This window comes from Tachypleus tridentatus, chromosome 5 (assembly GCF_004210375.1).
Source record: "Tachypleus tridentatus isolate NWPU-2018 chromosome 5, ASM421037v1, whole genome shotgun sequence".
In the NCBI taxonomy this organism is placed as follows: Eukaryota; Metazoa; Arthropoda; class Merostomata; order Xiphosura; family Limulidae; genus Tachypleus; species Tachypleus tridentatus.
The window spans coordinates 26,804,828-26,827,716 of NC_134829.1; the positions used below are offsets into that span (position 1 = coordinate 26,804,828).

General features: G+C 31.0%; 1 protein-coding gene across 4 annotated transcripts in view; it reads left to right on the top strand.

Moving 5' to 3' along the window:
• Positions 1-22,889, top strand: part of LOC143250786 (eukaryotic translation initiation factor 2-alpha kinase 1-like) — a 74,059-nt gene that overhangs the window by 20,282 nt on the left and 30,888 nt on the right. For all 4 annotated transcript variants that reach the window (XM_076501768.1, XM_076501767.1, XM_076501769.1 and 1 more), the window contains 8 exons: positions 863-900; positions 1,626-1,712; positions 4,916-4,971; positions 9,111-9,213; positions 13,598-13,669; positions 15,858-15,945; positions 17,072-17,135; positions 19,195-19,609. In XM_076501768.1, coding sequence (XP_076357883.1) covers positions 863-900; positions 1,626-1,712; positions 4,916-4,971; positions 9,111-9,213; positions 13,598-13,669; positions 15,858-15,945; positions 17,072-17,135; positions 19,195-19,609 — 923 coding nt within the window. The remainder of the gene's footprint in view (positions 1-862; positions 901-1,625; positions 1,713-4,915; positions 4,972-9,110; positions 9,214-13,597; positions 13,670-15,857; positions 15,946-17,071; positions 17,136-19,194; positions 19,610-22,889) is intronic.

Below are 22,889 nucleotides of genomic sequence, written 5' to 3' on the forward strand. Positions count from 1 at the left end.
TAACTGAAATATAATTACTATTAATGAACAGAAGCTACATTACTGTAATAATGTATATATAAATACACATACAACTACCCAGTATAGTCAATTAAGATTTTAGTGGATCAACGTTGAGTTTATTGAAAGTAAAACATGTATTATAATTTGAAATTTATACCATATAAGTTGTTAATATTTTCTTGAGTTAATTATTATTTCTACTCACTATATTATTGTGATCATTACAAAAGTTCTTGGTCAGTATCAGGTATATAACGTAAGTTGTGTTTATAGCCATTTATTGCAATAAACTGGTTAACTTGAAAGTATCTAAATATCTTTTATCACTTAACATATAAAGGCAATTAGTAGATTAGAAGAGAGAGGGCTGTGATGATGAGAAGTAATTTTCTATTTTATTACTTCAGTAAAATATGTTTTGTTTTTTGTCCAATGAAAGAGCATTTATTGAACCTTTTTTTTTCTGTGTATAAAATTTATAAAGTTGTTATCACATTATTGCAACAGACAAATATTCTGTATATTAATCCATGTTCTTTTATAACTGTGTAGTGGATAGATGTTACACTTTAGTGAAGTATTAATTGGTTAAATAGGATATCATTTAAATTAGAAAAAAAAACATACTTAAACAGTTAACACACTACTTGTGATTTATATTTAATGTTATCCATTTACATAATGTAATAACATTTTTTGTAACTTATAATATAAACTAATGATGCTAAATTACATATATTTATTTATGAATCTCATTGAAAAAAAATTACAAAATAAAGTAAAATGGAATTCTCTAGTGACTTGTTTATTTATAAAGTATTAAACAAGACTAATTGATTAATTTTTTTCTTCCCTCCAGATCTGTATAATGATTTAAAGGACTTAATTAGTATCGAGGTAATGGTACAATCAGCTTACTTTTGTTAAAGTTCAGAACAAAAATCTTTCTGTTCTGTTTTTTTAATTATTGTGTGCAGGAATGAGTTTAACATGTTTATTTTAATAATTGAATAATTTGAATCATAGATTTTAAGAGTGTTGAACGTATATTAAAAACATGTTCTCTGAAAAATTCAAATGTTAGTGTATTTGTAGCAATTCAAGCTAATATGCTCTTTATTTGGATTATCATGTTTAATCTTTTATGAGAAAAAGCAAAAAAAAAATTTTAGTTGAAAAATTAGGCTATATATACAGTTAAAAACATCTTATTTTAGTGCTTGTAACCTATTCAAACTACATATGTTTATAGTTATAAAAGAAAATTTAAGAAAACTCAAACATATTTATTAAATACTAATGCTATGAATTTGGTTCTGTTGAAATTAGCATTTTTTTAAATAAACAATTTAATAGATAGTATGACATCTCATCATTTTGTAACATAGCATCCATTTTGGGCAATATTTGTGCACATTTGCAGCTGTATTATTGTAAATATTTTAACATAATCAGCAAAAAACTTTAAAAATAATTTTTGATGGAAGATTAAATATAAAAATCATTGACTTTGGCTTTTGTAATTTAAGTCTGATAACATCTTTCAACTTAACTAACCTTTGGATCCAAACTGTACACATATTGTATAAATAATATCTAAATTTTTGTATTTCTTTTGACAGTTTCAAAACTCATCCAGTAAAAGCAGTATCTTTGATGTTATCTTGAAGTCATTTGAAAAAAATGGATATGTGCATGCTGTCATTCAGGTATATTAACATATTTGCAGCATATTAAGCAGAGAAACTAAGATAAACCTGAGTAAAAAGTTGTAAAAGTAATTCACTCAGTAATATACAACGTTCTTCTAATGTTGATCAATTGTACCTTTTTTTTCTAGAATTTTTTTTTTTACATAATGTATTTCTTTGTCAGTAAAAGCTTTTTGTTAAATAGCAATAAATATCAGCCTGGCATGTTACTCCAACTTCTCTCTTTTGGCACGAGACTTTTGTACTACTTTTTCTCAAGAGTATGCTGACCAATAAGAACCTGAAAAATTATCTTGTTCCATTTGCTTTTATCACCAGCTCTAGCACCCCACATCACACCTCTTGCAGTGTGTAAAAAGGGTTCATAAAGTTATGAACATAATAAAAATTCATCTTTTTACATAATTTTATTAATAAAAATAAATCAAAATATTTATGAAATTTGATGAAATAATGCTAATAAACTAAGATGTTGGTTAATGTGTTAAAGTTTATTCTTAGTTAAGTTAGTTAAGAAAAATAAATATATAACTACTAACTAATGGTAGTCTTCTTAACAAATATATTGGTATTCTTAAGCCACAGAAATAGAACTGACTTTACAGTGAGTATTGAAGTCAGAAGAATATAATAAATTACTCAACAAGTTGTAATGTGAAGGTAGAGTGGTAGTAGATGGTATAAAAACAAGTTGTAATGTGAAGGTAGAGTGGTAGTAGATGGTATAAAAACAAGTTGGTAATTGTACAGAAGTTATATTTCAAATCAATAAACTGACCAAAATTTAGGTGAAATCACTCATTTTCTAAGTAAGTTACATATGGAATTCTAGGAGTTTTTGTATTTGAAATTTTTTACTAAATTTGAATGTTTTTTTTTTTCTTTAATTTTAATTTTTTGTGTGATTCAAATTTGTGTTATTAGGCACCTTGTAACCAGTATAGTTATAAAGAAATTTGATAACTATGTGGTTTACCTAAACATGTTGGAAAAGCCTGTGGCTATTGGTATTCCTAAGACTTTTTTTTTTTTTTTTTGAAAACTTTTGCACTTTGTCAACTTGTGTACTCAAATAACTCTGTATGCAAATAACTTTTTAGGTAAAATTCTATCACATGTCTAGTCTTGCTCACAAATGATGTAAAAAAACAAATGACCAAACATTAATTTTGACAAACAAAAGATAGAACTCAAATGAAATCTGTAACAGAATGAATAAGAGAAGCTAAGAAAAAATTTTTAATGTATTAAATATACCTCTTGTCCATCCTTTAGACCGACTTGCACACACCACAAATATACGGCATCCCCAAACCTCATAAATCAGATTGTCCACTATGACCAATAATGTCCACATATAAATTGTTTAATTACAATCTTGGTACATACATTGCATGGGCATTCTCCAAATATGTAACATCAGCCAGCTCATTCATCAAAGACTCCTTTAATTTCAAATCTAACCTTAACCAACTTAATCATAAAGTATTAATGGCCAGTTTTGATGTCATATCCCTCTTTACAAAAGTCCCAGCCACTGAAGCTTGCAAGATAGCCTTAAAACTATATCCGAGACCCTAACCCATCAATAGACATTCCCAGCAACCAATTAGCAACCCTCATAGAATACACCACGATGAAGACAAACTTCATGTTCAACAACCACAACTATATACAAACAAATGGCTTAAGCATGGACATTTCCATATCACCAGTTCTAGCCAATATTTTTATGACACTAGTTGAAACACAGCATTATATCCACCACTATACTGGTACAGATATGTGGACGACATGATTGCAGGATTCACATCTACAGAACACACACTTAATTTTTTCAATCACATTAACTCTATACATCCCAACATTAACTTCATATGTGAACAAGAAGGAAGCAATCAAATATCTTTTCTTAACCTCAAAATTATAAGAACCAATACACAATTTAAAACAGGAATCCACCGAAAAATCACTTGTACTGGACTGTATATATTCCTTGGGAGTCAGCACATGAAACAAAACAAAAACTCTACATAATAAGTGACCAAATAAACACAGCCATAAAACTATGCTCACCAGATAAAATTAACAACGAATTAGACAAAATGAAACAATACTTCATCAACATCAACAGGTTTCTTCCACAAACTGTAGAAAACATTATATGTGCACATCTAGATAAAAAGCAAAATCAACTAATAAAAGTAAATGTACCCCACGATTTAAAAAATCATGAAACCATATACAGCTATATACCATATATTCCCAACATCAGCAGAAAGATAACCAGACATTTGGCAAAAACTAGTAACAAAGTATGACATTCCAGTTAATACCAAATTTATTCAAAAACCAGACACAAAACTAAAGTATATATTATGTAAAAACTACACTGACAAACACAACACCAACATTATTTATAAAATACAATGTGATAACTGCCACAACTTCTATATTAGTGAAACAAGTAGAAAAATGGAAACTGGATTCAAAGAACACAAAAAGTCACCTTCACACGTTTTCAAACACTGGAAATCAAATAAACACAATATAACCACAGAAAACACCCAGATACTAAATACAGAAACAGACATAAAGAAACACAAAACTAAAGAACAACTTACTTATAGAACAACTCAAGCCCAAAATAAACTAATACAAAGGAACACCTTTATACCTATATTAATAAATATATCAAACATCTGAGCACACCCTCTTTTTTCCTATACTTAATTACACAACTGCTTTCAAACATGTGGTCAGCTACTGGTCAGTAACCCTTTCTTTCTTTGTGAACCAGGCAATGACCGAAGAAGGTTGAAATGTTGTACACTCCTCTTAGTGCTTTCTCTATCCATACCAGCCATTTTTAAATATAAAATTCAGTATTGTCCAAAAGAGGTCAGCCCAAATGACATTTCCAATGTCATCTAGTGATCACTGATTGTAATAGCTGATAACATCCAAATACATTTGGATAAGCAATTAAAAATACAGCAAGAAATGGTTTGCCAAAATTAAATTAGGCAAATATTTTTTTCAAAAAATTAACAGTGTTTCAATTATTTCAAGCAAATCATGCAGGGTGTGGAGCAGTAGCTTTTTTAAAAAAAACAACAACAAAAAAACACGTACTTCATTTATATTCACCGTCTATATAAACTTTATTATTTTTTATTTCTCTGTTTATTGTGGGACAGAATGGAAATTTGAATAAGACAGAAAGCAGCCTGGAACTTATACCATCATTTTCAAGGTAGAGATTTTTATGTTTTATTTTGATGTTATTTTTTCAGTCCTAAATGTTTTTTGTTTCTGTATGAATACTATAATCACCATCTATCATCACTGGTTTTATATAAAGGTTTTTCTTCAAGTTACTGAACAATCTTACCCTTTAAGTTATTGCTGATGACTTTATTGACAATTATCAAACATTTCTTAGTAACTGAATTTCAGCATTTCTGATAACTGGTTTTAATAAAGTTATGAATAATTAGTTATTTCATTTATGCATGTTTTTTTTTTATCTTACTTGGATGGTCAGGCATTAACAGTTGTCTTAAAACAGTTGACACAAAATAATGTTTAGCAGTTATTACAACAATGCATTTCTTTAACTGAAAAAAAATTGTGTAGCACATCTTTTTTCTTGTGACAAATAATATTTGTGTGAGTTTTCCATTTCACTTTGAAGATTTATTACACAGCCATAAACATGGTAATAGAACACATTATTGTCATATTGTGATAGTAAATTTCTAGCAAGCACCAAGATACATACAAAATGAGATATAATTTGAATACCTAGCATACAGTGGTGAACTAATTTGAAGGAGAACATTCATGTTCTTTCATTTTATAATATATTTTTTAAAGTAACAAGAAATGTAAATATTCTCACTGGGTTGAAGGTGTTTATTGAAAATGTGTCAGGTTTCAAGCCAAGCATTAAATTTGATGAAACTTTGCAGAATGGATGGTAACTGCCTGTTGTGGAGACACAAATGTAGAGGATTTGAAGACCAAAGGCAGAAGAATTTTGAAACATTGCCCTCTACACTTGTGTCTCCACAACAGGCAGTTGCTGTCCATTCTACAAAGTTTCATCATGAATATTCTGCCTAAACAATCTATCAAGAAATAAGTATTGAATTTCTTTTACTATAACACACTTCAGAACTGATCAGAAAAAGAAAAGTCAAATTGGGCTTGACATTAAACAAATATAAAAGTTAGAAAAGTAGAAATAATGAAATGCAATAATTGCTTTAAATTTTTCTTATTTGCTAACAATAAAGTCAGTCTTTTTAACTTCACATCTCTTTGTTTAGCTAAATTTAAAACAAATTTAAAGTTAGATTAAAAGTTTTGAATTATGTTCAAATTATTGTTAGATTCAAGAAATAGGAATTTCTCGTATGTACTCGTTCTGGATGTAACATACTTAAGAGAAAGTTTTAAAGAGAGAAAGTAATTATTCTAAAAATGTTTTTCTTTATTCAGTAATTTTTAAATCTAAAAGATATTAGATAAATTTGAAATAAAAATGTGTTAATTTCTTTGAATTTCAGGGAGATTTCAAAAATAAAAAAAGTTGAATTATTGTCGATTTCTCTAAAGGAGAAAAGAATTGTTACTTATTTTTTGTCATACGTACAAGATTAAAATACAGTAGATAATTTATCAACATCTTCAGCAGTTGTGAATAGTGTGATGATATTTAGCAAAATGATGTGAGCACCAAAGGAACTTGTAGATGGAAAGTGGTTTAAACACAGGAAGTTGTAGTTGAAGGAAAGCATCTATAATATCATGAAGATTGTATTTTTTGGTTAAAAAAACAGTAAATGGAACAGACTGTCAGATGTATCAGTACTGAAGATTATCGAATATCAAGTCTTCAGACAGTTTGTTTCATTTACTCTTGATTTTCACTAAATGGTAAATACAAATTTGTGTTATTTTTATATTTTATTACCAAGACTTTGGCTACATAGGTCATTTTAAATGGCATTTTCCTCTTGGTTGTATCCACTTATACTCAGTATAACCCATTCAGTTAAGTACTGTAATGTCATTTTTCCCTTGTTAATTGTTATTATTTTATTATTTAATAATAATATTTGTATGGTAGTTTTAAAACTTTTTACTTTCAGTTATAATTTATACTTTTATAGTCATAGTTGCATGCCCCTCTTGGGGGGCACTCCCCACAATTTGCATACTACAGACTTAGAATATTACAGTTTACACTTATTTCACTTAAGCCTTTGCAGGAAAATGGATATTTCACTATAAACTAGACCTTTAATCAACAAGCCCAATGTGCCATATCATTGACATAAAGAAATTTACCATAAGAAATATTAATGAGTTGTAACTTTTTTAAGAAGAGCAAGATGTGCTGTAGTTGACAGTGAAACATATAATATTTTTTTTGATCTACTGAAAACAGTAGCATACATAGTTGGATGATTATCACAAAGTAAAATATAAGCCAAAAATACTTGTATTTTAATTTGTGGATTTATTTTTTAGATTTTGATATGAAGTAAATTGTAGCAAAATTAATGAACTTAAGTTTTGAAATAGTTTGTACACTCACCCTACATCAAATCACTTCTCTTATATTTCCAAGTTTAAATTAGAATGTGTTCTATTTAGTGAGACATAGAAAAATAGATGAGAATTTTGTGTATAAATGCTAATTGAAAACATGTGTAAATGATTTACTTTTTTGACTGCAGACTTATTCAGTGTTTTTATTAAATGATTAGCACCAATATATCATAGCTGAAATACGAGGTCTGTTCAAAAAATGCGCAGACTGACGTCATAAAACAAAATGTACTTTATTTAGAAGTTACAGGTCTGGGACCCCTTCAAAGTACTCTCCTCCCCAACGCACACACTTATCCCAATGGTGTTTCCACTTGTTGAAACAGTCCTGGTACACTTCTTTTGTAATGTCCTCCAGCTCCTTCGTCGCATTTACCTTAATCTCGGGAATCATCTCAAATCTTCTTCCTTTCAAGGGTCTTTTGAGTTTGGGGAACAAGAAAAAATCGCAAGGAGCAAGGTCAGGTGAGTAGGGGGGGTGGGGAAGAACAGTGATCGAGTGTTTGGCCAAAAACTCACGAGTTCTGAGGGCTGAATGGTCTGGAGCGTTGTCGTGATGGAAAAACCAGTTGCCACTCCTCCACATTTCTGGCCTTTTGTGATGGATGGCGTCCCTCAGACGTTTCAGAACTACAATGTAGTAAGTCTGGTTCACTGTGGAGCCCTCGGGGAGGTACTCGTGGTGAACAACACCCTTAGCATCGAAGAAAACTGTCAGCATCACCTTGACTTTGGATCGAACTTGGCGAGCTTTTTTGGGTCTGGGGGATGTTTCACCCATCCACTGGGACTATTGAACCTTCGTTTCAATGTCATAACCATAAACCCATGATTCATCACCTGTTATGATCCTTGACAAGAAGTTTTCATCTTCTTCTGAACGATCAAGCAGTTCCTGACAAACCTGGACGCGATGGGCTTTTTGTTCATCCGTCATCAGGCGTAGCACAAATTTCGCAGCAACACAGTGCATCTTCAATTTTTTGGTCAAAATCTCGTAACAAGATCCAACTGATATCCCACACTCTTCAGCAAGCTCCCTGACAGTCAGACGTCGTTTTGCCCGCACCAGGGTGTTGATTTTGTTGACGTGTGGATCGTCAGTTGACGTGGAAGGACGTCCAGGACGCTCATCATCTTCAATGGACTGTCGACCATCCTTAAAACGTTCATGCCACTTGAAACATGCTGTACGCTTCATAGCAACATCACCGTAAGCCATGTTAAGCATAGCAAAAGTTTCAGTCGCAAATTTTCCAAGTTTAACACAAAATTTCACAGCAAGTCGTTGTTCCTTCAGGTCATTCATTCTGAAATCCGCTAAACGAAAAAATCGCACTTCACTTAAAACCGTGTAGCTAATACACAAATGAAGGTATGTGCAATCAGGGAAATGGCGTCGTAATCAGCTGATCTGTGCGAACCTAGCGACACCAAGCAAATTCCCCTGGAACCAACTGGAGCCGCGCAATTCAAACAGTCCGTGTATTTTTTTAACAGACCTCGTAATAATAATTTTGTTTTGTTTTGTAGCTCATTCTCATTTTTGTGCATGATCAGATCTTTTTTATTCTTTGAAAAACTGTTTACAAACAGCAAACAATATAAGATGTGAAAGTGTCTTTCCTAATTAATACAAAAAAGTATGAAATTTTTTATTTTACAAAAAGTTTTCTGTAAATTTTAGTTGTATCCACAATAAGCCTCTATATATATGGTTTCAGTGTTGGATTAACATTAATTGAGATTCATGACACAGTTTCTTTGCTTTAGTTTGCAGTTGCCTAGTAGAACAGAATATGGTGACAGAAGGTATGCAAATGAATTTAAGGAAATTGAATTTATTGGAAGTGGAACTTTTGGTGAGGTTTTTAAGGTAAGAATTGTTACAGACATTTAGCTTGAAAACACAAAGAAGTGACTACTTCAAAGTAGTAATTATTTGATACTATTCTGCTGCAATAATTAGTTTATGCTATCAAGTCATCCCATAAGTAATGTCCTAAAATTTAATACAGAAAGTGCATCATAATTTCTGTCTTTGTAGAAAGCTTTAATGACTAAAATGTGTAGTAGGATGTGTATAAAAATGTTCAGACAAATAAAAGAAACTAACCCAACTCCACGTTTTCAGATCATTAATCATATAAATGCTTATGAAGATGGATGTGTCTGAGGAGTACATTAGTCATATAATGCTTTATAAGTTTAAAAAAGGCAATAGTGTAGCAGAAACTACATGAAACATTCAAGGTATTTATGGTGCAGTCTTTCGATGAAAGAAAATGTTGAAGGTGGTTTCAGAAGTTTAGATCAGGTGACTACAGCTTAAGTGATGCACCACGTTCAGGTCATCCTGTTGAGTTTATTGATGACTTGCTGTTGGCTACACTTGATGAAGATTGTGCTGTAACAGTTGAAGAACTAGCACAGAAGCTTAATTCAATCCATTCAGCAGTTCACCATCATCTGCCACATCCTGGAAAGGTGTCAACAGTTGGAAAGTGGGTCCCCCATGATTTGACAGAAACCAACCTTAGAGCAAGAGTGGACATTTGCATTTCTCTGCACTCATATGAACATAACTCACCTTTTATGGACTGGTTAGTGATTGGAGATGAGAAATGGATATTTTATAAGAATGTTAAGTACTGCAGACAATGGCTCAGTGCAAATAAACTGCCTAAAGCACAGCCCAAAATGGACTTCAGCCTCAGGAAAGTCTTCTTAAGTGTTTGGTGGGATATTGTTGGTGTGATTTACTTTGAGTTGCTGCCACTCAATGTAACGATTACATCAGACTCCTGTTGTCAACAGTTAGAGCTCTTGAATGTTGCATTGAAAGAAAAGAGGCCTGCTTTGATCAGTCATAAAGGTGTTGTGTTACACCAGGATAATGCACAGCCCCATACAGCAAGGATCACATTTGCAAATATTGAAGAACTAGACTGGTAAAAGCTTCCACATTCTCCTTATTCTCCAGACTTTGCCCCATTTGATTATCATCTGTTCTGACGTTTGCAGAACTATCTTCATGGCAAAGAGCTTGGAACACATGATGTCAAAACTACACTGTTTCTCCTCCAAACCCCAAGAATTTTATAGAAGTGGCATTCAGAAGCTTATGAATTGTTGGCAGGAAGTTATTAATACTAGTGGACCATACACTATTGATTCAATAACATTAAAAGCATTCAAAATCCTTTTTCTTTTTTCTGAACCTAAAATGAGACATTACTTAAGTAAGGGATGACCTGATACATTTAGTATTTATGAACAGTATTTTAACCCTTTTGCAACAGCAGGTGTGACTCTGCATGTCACAGTCTGTTAGCAAGTTATTTTCAATAAAAAAATTGTCCCCTGCTGGGATAGCAGTAAGTCTTCGGATTTACAATGCTGAAATCAGGGGTGGACACAGCAGATAGCCCGATGTGGCTTTGATATAGAAAACACACACTCAAAATTTTGAGTAACTTTATTAATTTGTTATTACTGTATGTCTGAAATTGGAATTAAAGCATAGTTTATATTTCAACTTTTAATATTATGTATATGTTTCAATTTCTTAATTCGAAAGAAAATATAAAGAAAACTAGATTTCGTTTTGTGTATGTCATGTGTCACTTTCTCATGTCTTGTTACTCAGTTTGTATTTTTTTTACACTTACAATATAATTTACAGTTACTCAGCAAATTGTAAAGTGAAAAACTAGAATATAAATTAGAATCTCCCAAATCAACTTGAGAGGCTTCTTTTTCTACTCTGTTCTTTCCAAACCTCTTGTCTAGTCTTAACTACTTTATATTGGTTATAAAAATGCACTTAAACAAAGGACGGATTGTGATTCTCATGATTCTGACAGTTGATTTTAAAGTGTTTGGATAAGAAAATTATAATTTTGTCAAGACTCTTGAAGTGTTGGGACTAAGCTGTTACTTGGAACAGAGATTAGATGTTTTTTTTCAAAAACACACACGCACATATTATTTATAAGCTCTGATAAGTTAGATGTGTTTTGTACGATTTAGTAGAGTAACTTAATTTCTCTCTTTTAAAATACATATTTGAATCCTTCAAAAATTATATTTCATCTCCTTTCACTTGAAAGAATAAAAGAGTCTTAGTAGTAAAGGTGCATGAGAGCAGGATATTTTTCTATTGTTGTAGCTTTGTGTAATTGATAAAAATCATTGTTTTTCAATTTATTGCTCTATGTTTGAAGACAAATAACTAAAATTTAAGCACCTATGAAGATTTATATTTAAATAGTAAGACTTTGCTCAGTGCCACCCCACTTTAAACTGATTCATTATAGTCTTTTGGCCTACTTCAGAGATTACTTTTTTCACAAGAGAAAGGTAGAGAAATAAAGAAATAGAAAATCCAAAGCTTTTTGAACATTACTTCTTCATACTAATGGTAGTATTGCATTAAATTCTTATTTAATAAAATAATGCAACAAAGAACGTAGAATAATAACATGTAAAAAGCAGTCAATCTCCCATGACTATCACAATTTTTTGGCATTTCTAATGACTCTGTATGAACTGTTAAAATGTCATCCATCTAGTGAATATTGTTCCCATGAAAAAAAAAAAAAATTTTTGTTGGAAGCAATCTACAAATCTCTGTTCAGTAAACAACATAATGCTATATATCATAGGATATATAAAAACCTTGGTTCTTTATTGGTTATAACTAATAGTCATGAACATAAAGAACTACATGTATTAATAAATCCCCAAAAAAGAGGATGTGAATGGTGGGCATGGCAGGAGGGGTCTGATTTTCTATTTGATGGCTTTATAACCAAACAAGATTGAAGACTGAAAAATTTTGCTTCTTTTTGAAATAAATAACACCGTGCTATAGCACAATCTATGTTTGCCACTACCTAAATAAAGAGCACTTATACATCATTTACAGCTAAGAAACAATGCCTTCAGTTACATATGTCCATTATATGTAATAATAAAATGGCCCTGTTCTCAGGAATTATTTCTTAGTGCTAAATGGGGTATTATTGTTTGTGTATGTCTACATGTATGGTAGCTGAAATATATCAGGGTGATTTGTAAAATATTGGTATTAAAGTTTTGTTCTTTGTAGGTCTTTTTAGTTAGGCCTACTTAGCTTGTGTTTTCTGATTGTTTATTTCCCCAATGGCTCAGAGGTATCTACATCTCTGTACTTATAATAATGCTAGAAATTGTGTTTCAATACTTGCATGAGGCAGAGCACAAATAGCCCATTGTGTAAATTTGTCCTTCATTGCAAACAAACTTAATTGTCTAATTTGAGATAAAATATAACCAAATGATGTAATGGTAGAAACATATCTGGTAACAGTAGAAAAATATTAATGTGTTTGAAATATAATATTTGTTAAATTGTTTATTGCTACCTTAAAATGATTTTATAATCCTCTAGTACATAGATTAAAAATTATTTGTAACATACATTACTAATATATCTTAGCATTATATTCCTGAAGGAAATTTCAAGCTTACAAGAAGAAAATTGCTTAAAATAAATGTGTTTAATATTTAATAGATTTATTTTGAAGGAAGATAATTTTTAAGCAAAATTTTGAAGAATTTTTTAAATTTTGTTTCAGTTAATTCTCAATACAGGTTTTGTAAAGTTGACCTTTTTGTATTCGTTTTTTTTAGATTTAGTACTTTTAACATTCAATATAATGTGCATATCTTCACAATATTGGGCAGTCTTTCACTTAACATTATAAGTATTTCATGTAAAAAAAATTTAGTAAAGTATTTTTATTAAACTAATTAAAAATTTGCCCTTGAAAATATTGAATATTAGTTTTGAATAGTTTGTATGCAAAGTGATTGAACAAGTACAAAGTCACATTGTAGGTCAAATTGACTGAGCCCATGCTGAGAGAGTTAATTTAGTTTAAACTAAAACTTGATGAGTGGAAGCCATTGTTATATAAAGGGAATGGTTTGAGAAAAAGATAGTATTTGTTTTGTGAAATAAGAAAATGAGTTGTTTCCGTGAAACATTCCAATAAAAGTCAGAGGTATTTTTGGTGTTGATGTTATGCCAAATGTTTCACCAATTCAACCAGCTAGTTGTGCTTTCTTGTAAGTTTTTTTCATATGGCCAATCATATGAAAATTCATTTAGGAAGTAATGTTTTTATGTAGAATTTTGTAATATATTTTTAATTTCATTAAATAAATATGATATATTTTTAGAATAACTTATTTGATGTTTTTTTTTTATCTAGGTCCAGTCTCATCTTGATCAAACCCAATATGCTATAAAGAAAGTTTATTGTAGGGACTTCCAGTTGAAGGAGGTATATATAGTTTTTAATTATTTGTATCATTTATTTAATTTTTATTACAAATATTTTGTTTGTTGAATAATTTTTGAAGGTGCATATCTTTACCATGTTTGTTCACCTAATGCAGATATCATTAAATAAATTCATGTGTAAATATAATGCATCAGACTACACAAAATAAAACATACAGCAGGAGGACAAATACATTCTGCACTAATTTTATATTGTTTAACCATCTCTGCCTGGGGAACATTTACTGTGATTTGCATTCAAAATTTAATAGAACTAATTTTTTTGGGTATATTATACCAATTAATGTAGCATAAAATCTTAGCTCATAGTTCATATTTTAATGGTATTTAACTTTTAAGTTCTTAATTTTGTAAGGCAATATTTCAAAAAACCTAGTTCCCTAGTGTGAGAAATGTGATACACCTACTCTAAGCATCCACTCTTCTCTATTTTATTCACCATACATCCAATAAGTATGAAACATAACATAAGCTACACACTGTAAAATTATCATTGCTTAGACAAACCTTAACTTTTATAACCTTCAGTTTTGTTTGTTTCAGAGCCATCAGCTAGAAAATCAGATCCCTTTTGCTCCACCCACTTGTCACGTCCTCTCTTTTAGGACTTGTTAATAGTTCTCTCTTACAGTTGGTTATATATTATGTATAAGCAATAGAAAGCCAAGGTTTTCATCTATCAAATGATATATTACATTTCGTTGTGTTCTGAACAAAGAATTATCAGTTTCTGAGATAGTACTAGTTTCATTCCCATGGGAAAGATAACAAGTAGTTTGTATTAGTTTGTAAAACTTTTTGTTGCATGATTAGAAAGTCAGAAAAATTGTGAAAGTTGGGGAAAATGACCTGCTTTCTGCATGTTATTAGTTTATTTTCCTTGGTGCATCATTTAGTTAAATAATTTATTTAGTGCATTACTACCATTACTATAAAAAAATAAAAAAGTAGGGTTACGTGTCCTTGACAATTGACAGCAAGAAAAAAGATTGGGTAAGTACTATTATCCTTTATCCTTTATTTATTATTATAAAAGTAACTCAAGTGTAAGAATAGTGATCTCTTTAAGTTAGTTAAGGTTAGGTTAGGTAAAGTAAGTAATAATATAATAAATATATTTCACAAGGCATGTCCCCCAGTGGCACAGCAGAATGTCTGCAGACTCACATTACTGTTTTATTGCCCTTTTAACCATGTCAAACTACAAATCATGCCATTATAAGTTGTACATCATTGTGGGAAACATGGAGCTTTCATTACGGTGCAGAATTACCTTTTCCACAATGTGCATGCTTTGTGAAACATTTTTATTACATTATTATTTATTTTATCTAATCTAACCTTAACTAAGTTAAAGAGATCACAATTTTTATATTTCAGTTACTAATATAATAATAATAAAAATAAATAAATATGAAAAACATATTGAACATTGTTTTTTTCTTGTTGGTGATTGTTGAGGACACTTAACCCAATTTTTTTATACTAATAGTAGTAATGCACTAAATCATTATTGTTTAATTAAATAATGCACCAAATAGAATAGAATAATAACATAGAAAAAACATACAATTTCTTTGAACTACAACAGCTTATCTGGCTTTCTGACTGTGCAACAAAAACCATTACAAATTCATCCAAGCTAATTGTTGTCATTCCCTTGAGTAGTACAGGAAATATCATTGTTTCTGATGTTCGTATGCAGCAAAACATCAAACTTAATAGAGCAATGATCACTTGTTCATAGGTTTTCTCCAGTTTCCACCCCTTTAATCATTTCTCTATTATGACCAACAGGTGAAAAAAACATTCTGAATAGTTTCCAAGAAACTATTATATATTGTTTGACTCTTAGTATTTTCCATAAGTATATAGTTACTTGAAATGTGTGTCATTTATAACACAACTACAAGTAGTTAACTCTTGTGTAGGAAACGAGATGTCAGATTCAGTATGATGGCATATTCTATAAACATTCCATGTAAAACTGTTTACATTACTAAAAACACCATGTTTTGTGTTTCCATAATGTTACAGGAATTGCTTTTGCATACATAGTGGTGATATTAACGTGATATATGTAATACAATTTGAAATAGAAAGCAAAATATTTACATTAGTAGCTGTTTAAAATTATTTGAAATGTGATTATTAACTCTTTTGTAAAGCTGGTTCAGCAAGAAGTAAGACATTTTTCAAGACTCTCACATCCAAATGTTGTCAATTATAAAACCTCCTGGGTAGAAAGTGGTGTGAGTAAGTGTTTTTTTTTTTTTTAATTTAGTCATGTTTCTCTTGATTCAAGTGTAGTTAAAATATGAGTTATTGATTAGAGATGTATTGTGTACTAACTGTGTGTGTGTGTGTGTGTGTGTACACATACGCTAGATTGATTTCCATTGACAATAAGTAAAACTAACACTGAGGTGTTTTAAACATTTGATAAATATTTGCCTACACGTGTGGAAAGTAAATATTTTGGCTTTTCAAATATAAATTATGACTTGAATAAAAAAAAATATATAATTTAGGAATAGCTGTTTGAATTTTTTATTAATTTATCCAAAACAAATGTGAATATAACTTTTAACAGAACAGAATTCTAAATCTGAGATTTTAATTATACTTTTATTTTCAAGATAATTTGAGGGAATGATCATACAGGAATTTTGAAAATATTATTGCCATATTTGCCCTCATAGAAACAAGATATTGGATAGAAAGGATTAAAGTAATGTTACGGATTCAGAATCTCATCTTGTATATGTACAATACATGTAAGAGAGTTATTTTTTTAAATTTCTACATAAAAGAGAATTTCCTTCAATCTATCAACATGAATTTACATTGTTACTTTGTAAATCTTCAGGGATATTTTTATACTTCCTTGTAGTTTTATATTCATGGAAAGAGAAAGGAATATGTTGGCAAAAACATTTATAATGTTTTTTAAGTATGTTTATGATGTTTGTTTTTGCTTTAGTGATAAACTAATTTATTTATTTATTTGAAAAAATGTTAAAGTTGGTAATGACATATATTACAAGGATGATATAAATATAAAAATCAAAGAAGTTATGAAAAAATTTTGAACTAGGATCCTTACAGAGGTTTCATGGAAATTATTTTTTGGACATTGATTTTGAAACAAAAAAATGGTGGCATTACAGAAGGTAATTTGTATTTAGATTTATTTAAATATTTCTATTTACACGATCAATCTCACTTTTAACTTGCAACTTATCCTAGTGATGACAGTGCAGTACCAAACATCTGGACATGTTGTGTTATCAAACAAATTTGGTGCTGTTCTTACATTTTTTGATGAAATAAGATTGCAATGAAATCTAATATTACATATTTCTTTTCTTTGTTTTGCAAGGTTTACAAAGTTTTGAAGATACTTCAAGTGAAAATGTTTCAGGCTTAGAAACTGACTGTGATGGGTTGGTATAAAAATGTGCAGTTCATTTTATAACTCACTTCTCTGCACAACACAGAGTTGTTACTTCATGCCGTTACCATGAATATTTATATCACATGCTACAAACATTGATTAAATAATCTACTTCTACATATATTAACTTGTATTGCACCAGCCTATGATTTAATCGTTATTGAATGCTAGTATAAAACATTTAAATGGTTTCATAGTATAAAGTCAAGGACTAATGTTTAAAGCATATAAACAATGTATAAGCTATTTTGTTATTATTATATCTGTAATTTATATATAATATTATCTTTGTATTTGAAAGTTAATATACAAAAATGAAGGATATTTTACAAAGATAGGACAACTCTTATGTGCAGTCGTAATACGGTAGTGCTTACCAATATTAATTTTGATAATGTGTGACATTTAAGTTTGTTATATCTAAAGCAGGACATTTTTGCATCCCCTAAAATTTCTAAGGGACAGTGGGACAGACAGCTTCAAAATGGAACTATCCTACCAAAATTTGAACTTCCAGTCACATTGAACAATGTTCATTAAAACATCATTTATATTCATTAATGTGTTTCCTGTTGAAATAAAGTTTGACATGAAAGCAACATAACTTAGTATGTCATTTAATAGATTAAAACCTTGAACTTCTGTTGGTCATAAATAATATAATATTAACTGTCAGAGAGAAATATTGGCAGTTTCTGAAAGAGAGGATGTGAAAGGTGGGGTGTAGCAAAAGAGATCTGATTTTATATTTAATGGCTCTTGTAACTGAATAAGATTGAAGGCTGTAAAAAGTATACTTTGTCTGAGTAATGACAACATTATAATTAAAGTCATACTTCTTGGTGGGGTGGTAAATAAATCAAAGATGGAATGCCTAAAGAGAAAATGATGCCATTCTCATACTAGAAGAGATTCAGGATTTTTTTAACATTGCCATATAGAATTTAAAACTTGAAACTCTTATTAAAATTGGATTATATGCCAACTCTGTTCTTAAATTAGGATAAAGTAGTTCAATTAAATTTTAAATATTACTCATTAAAACCTTGTCACAGGTAGGAAGAAGGTTAATGTTTGTTTCTGATATCTCCTGAAGTTCTAACACTCCTGGACAGGAGTTGTCTAGGACTGTAATTGTGATTGGAGGCATGCTGACAACCTGTGTTGTTATCACATTTACATATCAGGTGGTTAATTCTGTCCTGATCTTGGATTCAGGATTCATTATCTCCTCTTCCTGTTATTTCAACCAAGTCTGCCCCATCTTTCAGTTAGTTTCACCAATGTTGTTTCTACACCTTCTTTGGCTTCTAATTCCCTTTTCTTGAGGGCTTGCCATGGCCAGGTGGTTAAAGCACTCGACGTGTAATCTGAGGGACACGGGTTTAAATCCCTGTCACACCCTCATGTAGCTTTGTGCAAAATTCAAAAACAAACAAACAATCCAGGTAATCCAGTTTTCATCATTCAGTGCTTGGATTAAGAAAATATGTGCCTTTTGTTTTCTCTAGCTATTTTGTTTTTCTGAATCTCAGGCTATCTAGTTGGGTGAGCTTTATAATTAGATTATCTTCTCTTTTTATTTATTTTTCTCTCTCCCTCACCATTTACTCATTTCTGTCTCACTCTGCTTTTTCACTCTCTATTCACCTGTCATTTTCTTTTAAAGATTTTAGGCCATAACATTAAGTTTTAGCATGATGCTTATATCTAACTTTTTCCACTACACCCTTGATTTTTTCTTCCATTGTGTCACAATTGATGTGGTTACTTCATTTCTGGGATGTACTTTGTCAAGATGCCTTAATTTTTGCCATTTCTTTCCCTAAATCCTCTTTCTCAGGAGCCTTTGTGTTGTCATACCTAAAGGTTGTGTACAAATGTGTCCATTTTCATTTGTCTTATTGATGTTAGAGCTTCTAATGCAAGAATTGTGAAGCTAAAATGTTGAAGGTTGCTATTTTTAAGTTTTTTAAATCTGTATATATATTTAATTTTACTTGTGATTACTGTTAATTTCATGTTTCTAAATATTTTTGCTTTTCTAGGGCTTCTGAAGATTCTTTAATAAATTTCAAAGAATCTGCAACGTTTTTGAAAGAAGAGAAGGATCTAAAGAAAAAGGATTACACCGTGCCACCCGCCGAAGTATGTCAAACGCAAGAAATGCAAAAACTCGGTTCTTCAAACGTTATAAGTAATTTCTATCCTACACCTGCTGAAAGATGTTTTGATTTACGGTACAAAGACTTGCATGTAAAGATAAAAGAAATGAGCAGAACTCAAAGTTCATCATCATCTGAATTAGATGAAAATGATTACCTAAGTAACAATGATGAACAGCTGTGTGGTGAACTCATACATTCAAATGTAGAGGATTTACTTCATTACGAAAAACAAAATACAAGATTCAACTCAAACACTTACTCAGATCTTCTGGCACCAAAGCATCTTCAAACCCTTGTAAGTGACATCAATTTTTTTTGAGAATCTAAAGAAACTTTTGACTAATTTATGAGTTTTTGTTTCCTTTTATGCCATGTTAGTTTTTTTTCTTCCAACACACAAAAAAGATGAATATATGAAAAGAAGTTAAACCCACGGCTATTATCTAAGTTTATATCTGGTTTATATCTTATAGGTAGACATTTCTTCATCAACTATTTATGATGAAGAAAGGCTAACTTTTGAAACTGCTGAAGTAACGGGAATTCTTATTTTTGTCTTTTATTGATCTTCTATGCTTACATGTTTTTCTATAGTCATGAATAAATCTGATAAATATATTTGAAAACTATTTGTGGAAGGGATTATTATCTATAATACTAATGTTTGATAAATGTCACTATTTGAGATTAATTACAATTAATACAAAAATGTGAAAGTTATGGACAAAGCTGTTACTTTTTGTTTTGTTTGTTTGTTCGATAGTTTTTGGTTTACTAGAATAGTTTGTGCATCTGGCAGGAAGTAAATCAACTCTAATAACAATTGCATCTACGTAATTCATTAAACAACATAACAAAAAATTATTTTTTCTTCAATATTCATGCTGACTTTTACACTATTTGTACTCTTGAATTCCAACACTCCACTAAAGTTGTTAAGCTGGAATCCTGATTCTAAAATGTACTTTCCTCTTTTCACACTTACAGTAATCCGAAACTGCTGTTATTCTTCCTTGGCCCATGTGAGCATTGGTATGATTTTTGATTTTTTCTTGCTTGCTTCAGTCTTAATAGCTCTTCATGATATTGATCTCATAAAACCCTCCATCTTTGTTAATACACACTTTCCCCTAGTACTGTGTACAACTGCCTTATTCAGATAATTGTATCACTTTTTCTCAATACAATATTCACTAACAGGTTTCTCTGTACTGCGATTGTTGGACATACTTTGAATGATCTCAGTGTCACCTAGTTGATTTTTGTTTCAAAAAATTTACAGTTAGCAATCTGCTATGAGGTATGAATTCCTGTTTTGTTATATCTAATTTGTATTCAAATCAGATCTTTCCTATCCCACCTCTGATATCTAGCATCAGGAAACAATCAGAAAGGGGTAGGGTCACTGTCAGTTAGCACTGTCAGTGATTTTGTTTCTAGTGAGATAGAGACATATATTTGGTTCTATAGTGTTTATCTGGAGTGGGGGATGGGGTTTCTGAGAGTGCAACTGAGGGCGATACTGGGAATTTTGGAAACAATTTTTATTTGTGTTTATTTATTCTGTTAACTTCTCAGTCTCTCTGTGAGATAGCAGTAAGCTTACATACTTAAGCTGCTGAAGTTTGGTGTTTAATTCTCTATCATGAATGTAGTAGATGGTCCAAAGTTGTTTTGCTTTTGCTTTAACAAAACAAACTTACCTGAGAACATGTTCCAAACATTGATAATCGGAACAGTCTCTAAACAATATTAGAAGGGAGGCCATTTTGGGATAAGCTGCCTCTGGTTTGTTTTTTTCAGTTGCTCTATCGAGCATGATGGCTTTGGTCTTTTCCAAGTGACTTTTTAGTCTGCACTTACTTGAGGGCTGTAAGGTGTGGAAGCAAATTTTTAGTTTTCTCTCCATTCGTGAACATTGTGGCTCATGGAGGGAGGTTTCCTGTGCAGTTTTGTGGTGGGATGGCTATGCACTATCTGCCAACATTATCAGGAGTATGTGATTTTGCCTACTACTGCCCAGGAGAAGCATATTCTGACTCAAAAAAATACATCTACTCCATGAAATTTTCTAGGGGGAATTTTGTAGTTAACATGAAAAAAACAAACAATTTCTCCTAGTAAGACCATGGTATGTCTATTAAGTTACAAATCTAATATCTAATTTGTTGTTTTCTAACATTAAACTTTGTTCAAAATGTATCTCGCAGTGGCTGGTATGGGTAGTAACACTTTCATTGATAAGCACAGAACAACGTTTCGACCTTCCTAGGTCATCTTCAGGTTTACAAAGAGAGAGATTGGAACTGACCATCACCGGGCACATATCGTAGGGGCAAGAGTATAAATCAGTACAGAATTGTAGGGAGTGTTGCAGTTGTGTGTTAGGTTATTAATAAGTATAGATATAAAGGTGTTCCTTTATACTGGTTTGATTTTGATTTTAGTTGTTGTACAAGTAGGGCTTCTTTGATTTTGCATTTGTTTCCCTACTTAGTATCTGGGTGTTTTCTATGTTTATGCTGTGTTTATTTTATTTGCAATGTTCAAAAACGTGTGAAGGTGTTTTTTAACCTTTTTTTCCATTTCTCTGCTTGTTTCTCCAATATAGAAGTCATGGCAGTTGTTGCATTGTATTTTATACATAATGTTGGTGTGGTGTTTGTCTGTGTAATTTTTACATAGCATGGACTTTTAGTTTTGTACCTGGTTTTTGTATAAATTTGATTTCTACTGGAATGTTGTATTTTAAGGTTTTTTTTCAAATTTTGGTTATTGTTTGCTGATGTTGGGAATATATGGTATGCAGCAGTATAAGGTTTTGTAGTGTGTTGTATCTTGGGATTTATTGTTCTTTATTGTTGATCTTGGTGTTTGCATATAATTTTTTCCACGGTTTTTGTGGAAATTTTGTTGATGTTGATGAAGTGTTGTTTTATTTTGTTGATTTCATTGTTAATTTTATCGAGTGAGCATAGTTTTGTGGCTGTGTTTATTTGGTTTCTTGTTGAGTTTTGGTTTTGTTTCATACGTTGAGCCCCAGGGAATGCATAGTTCAGTATGGTTGATTTTTCTGTGGATTTCTGATTTGAATTGTGTATCAGTTTTAGTGACCTTGAGATTAAGAAATGCTATTTGATTAGTTTTTACCTGTTTACAGGTGAACTTAATGTTGGGGTGTATAGAGTTAACGTGGTTGAAAAAAACTAAGTGTGTGTTCTGTAGATGTGGATCCAGCAGTTGTATCATCAACATACCTGTACCAGTATAGTGGTGGGTGTAAGGCTGAATTGACCACCTGACATTCAATCTGTGTCATAAAAATGTTGGCTAGAACTGGTGACACTGGATTCCCATACTTTAGCTATTTATTTGTATGTAGTTGTGGCTATTGAATGTAAAATTAGTTTTGGTGGTAGTGAATTCTATAAGGGTTGCTAATTGGTTCATGGGCATGTCTATCAATGGGTTGGGGTCTTGGATATAAAGTTTTAAAGCTGTCTTGCAGGCTTCAGTGGTTGCGACTTCTGTGAAGAGGGAGATTACATCAAAACTGGCCATTAAGGCTTTATGAT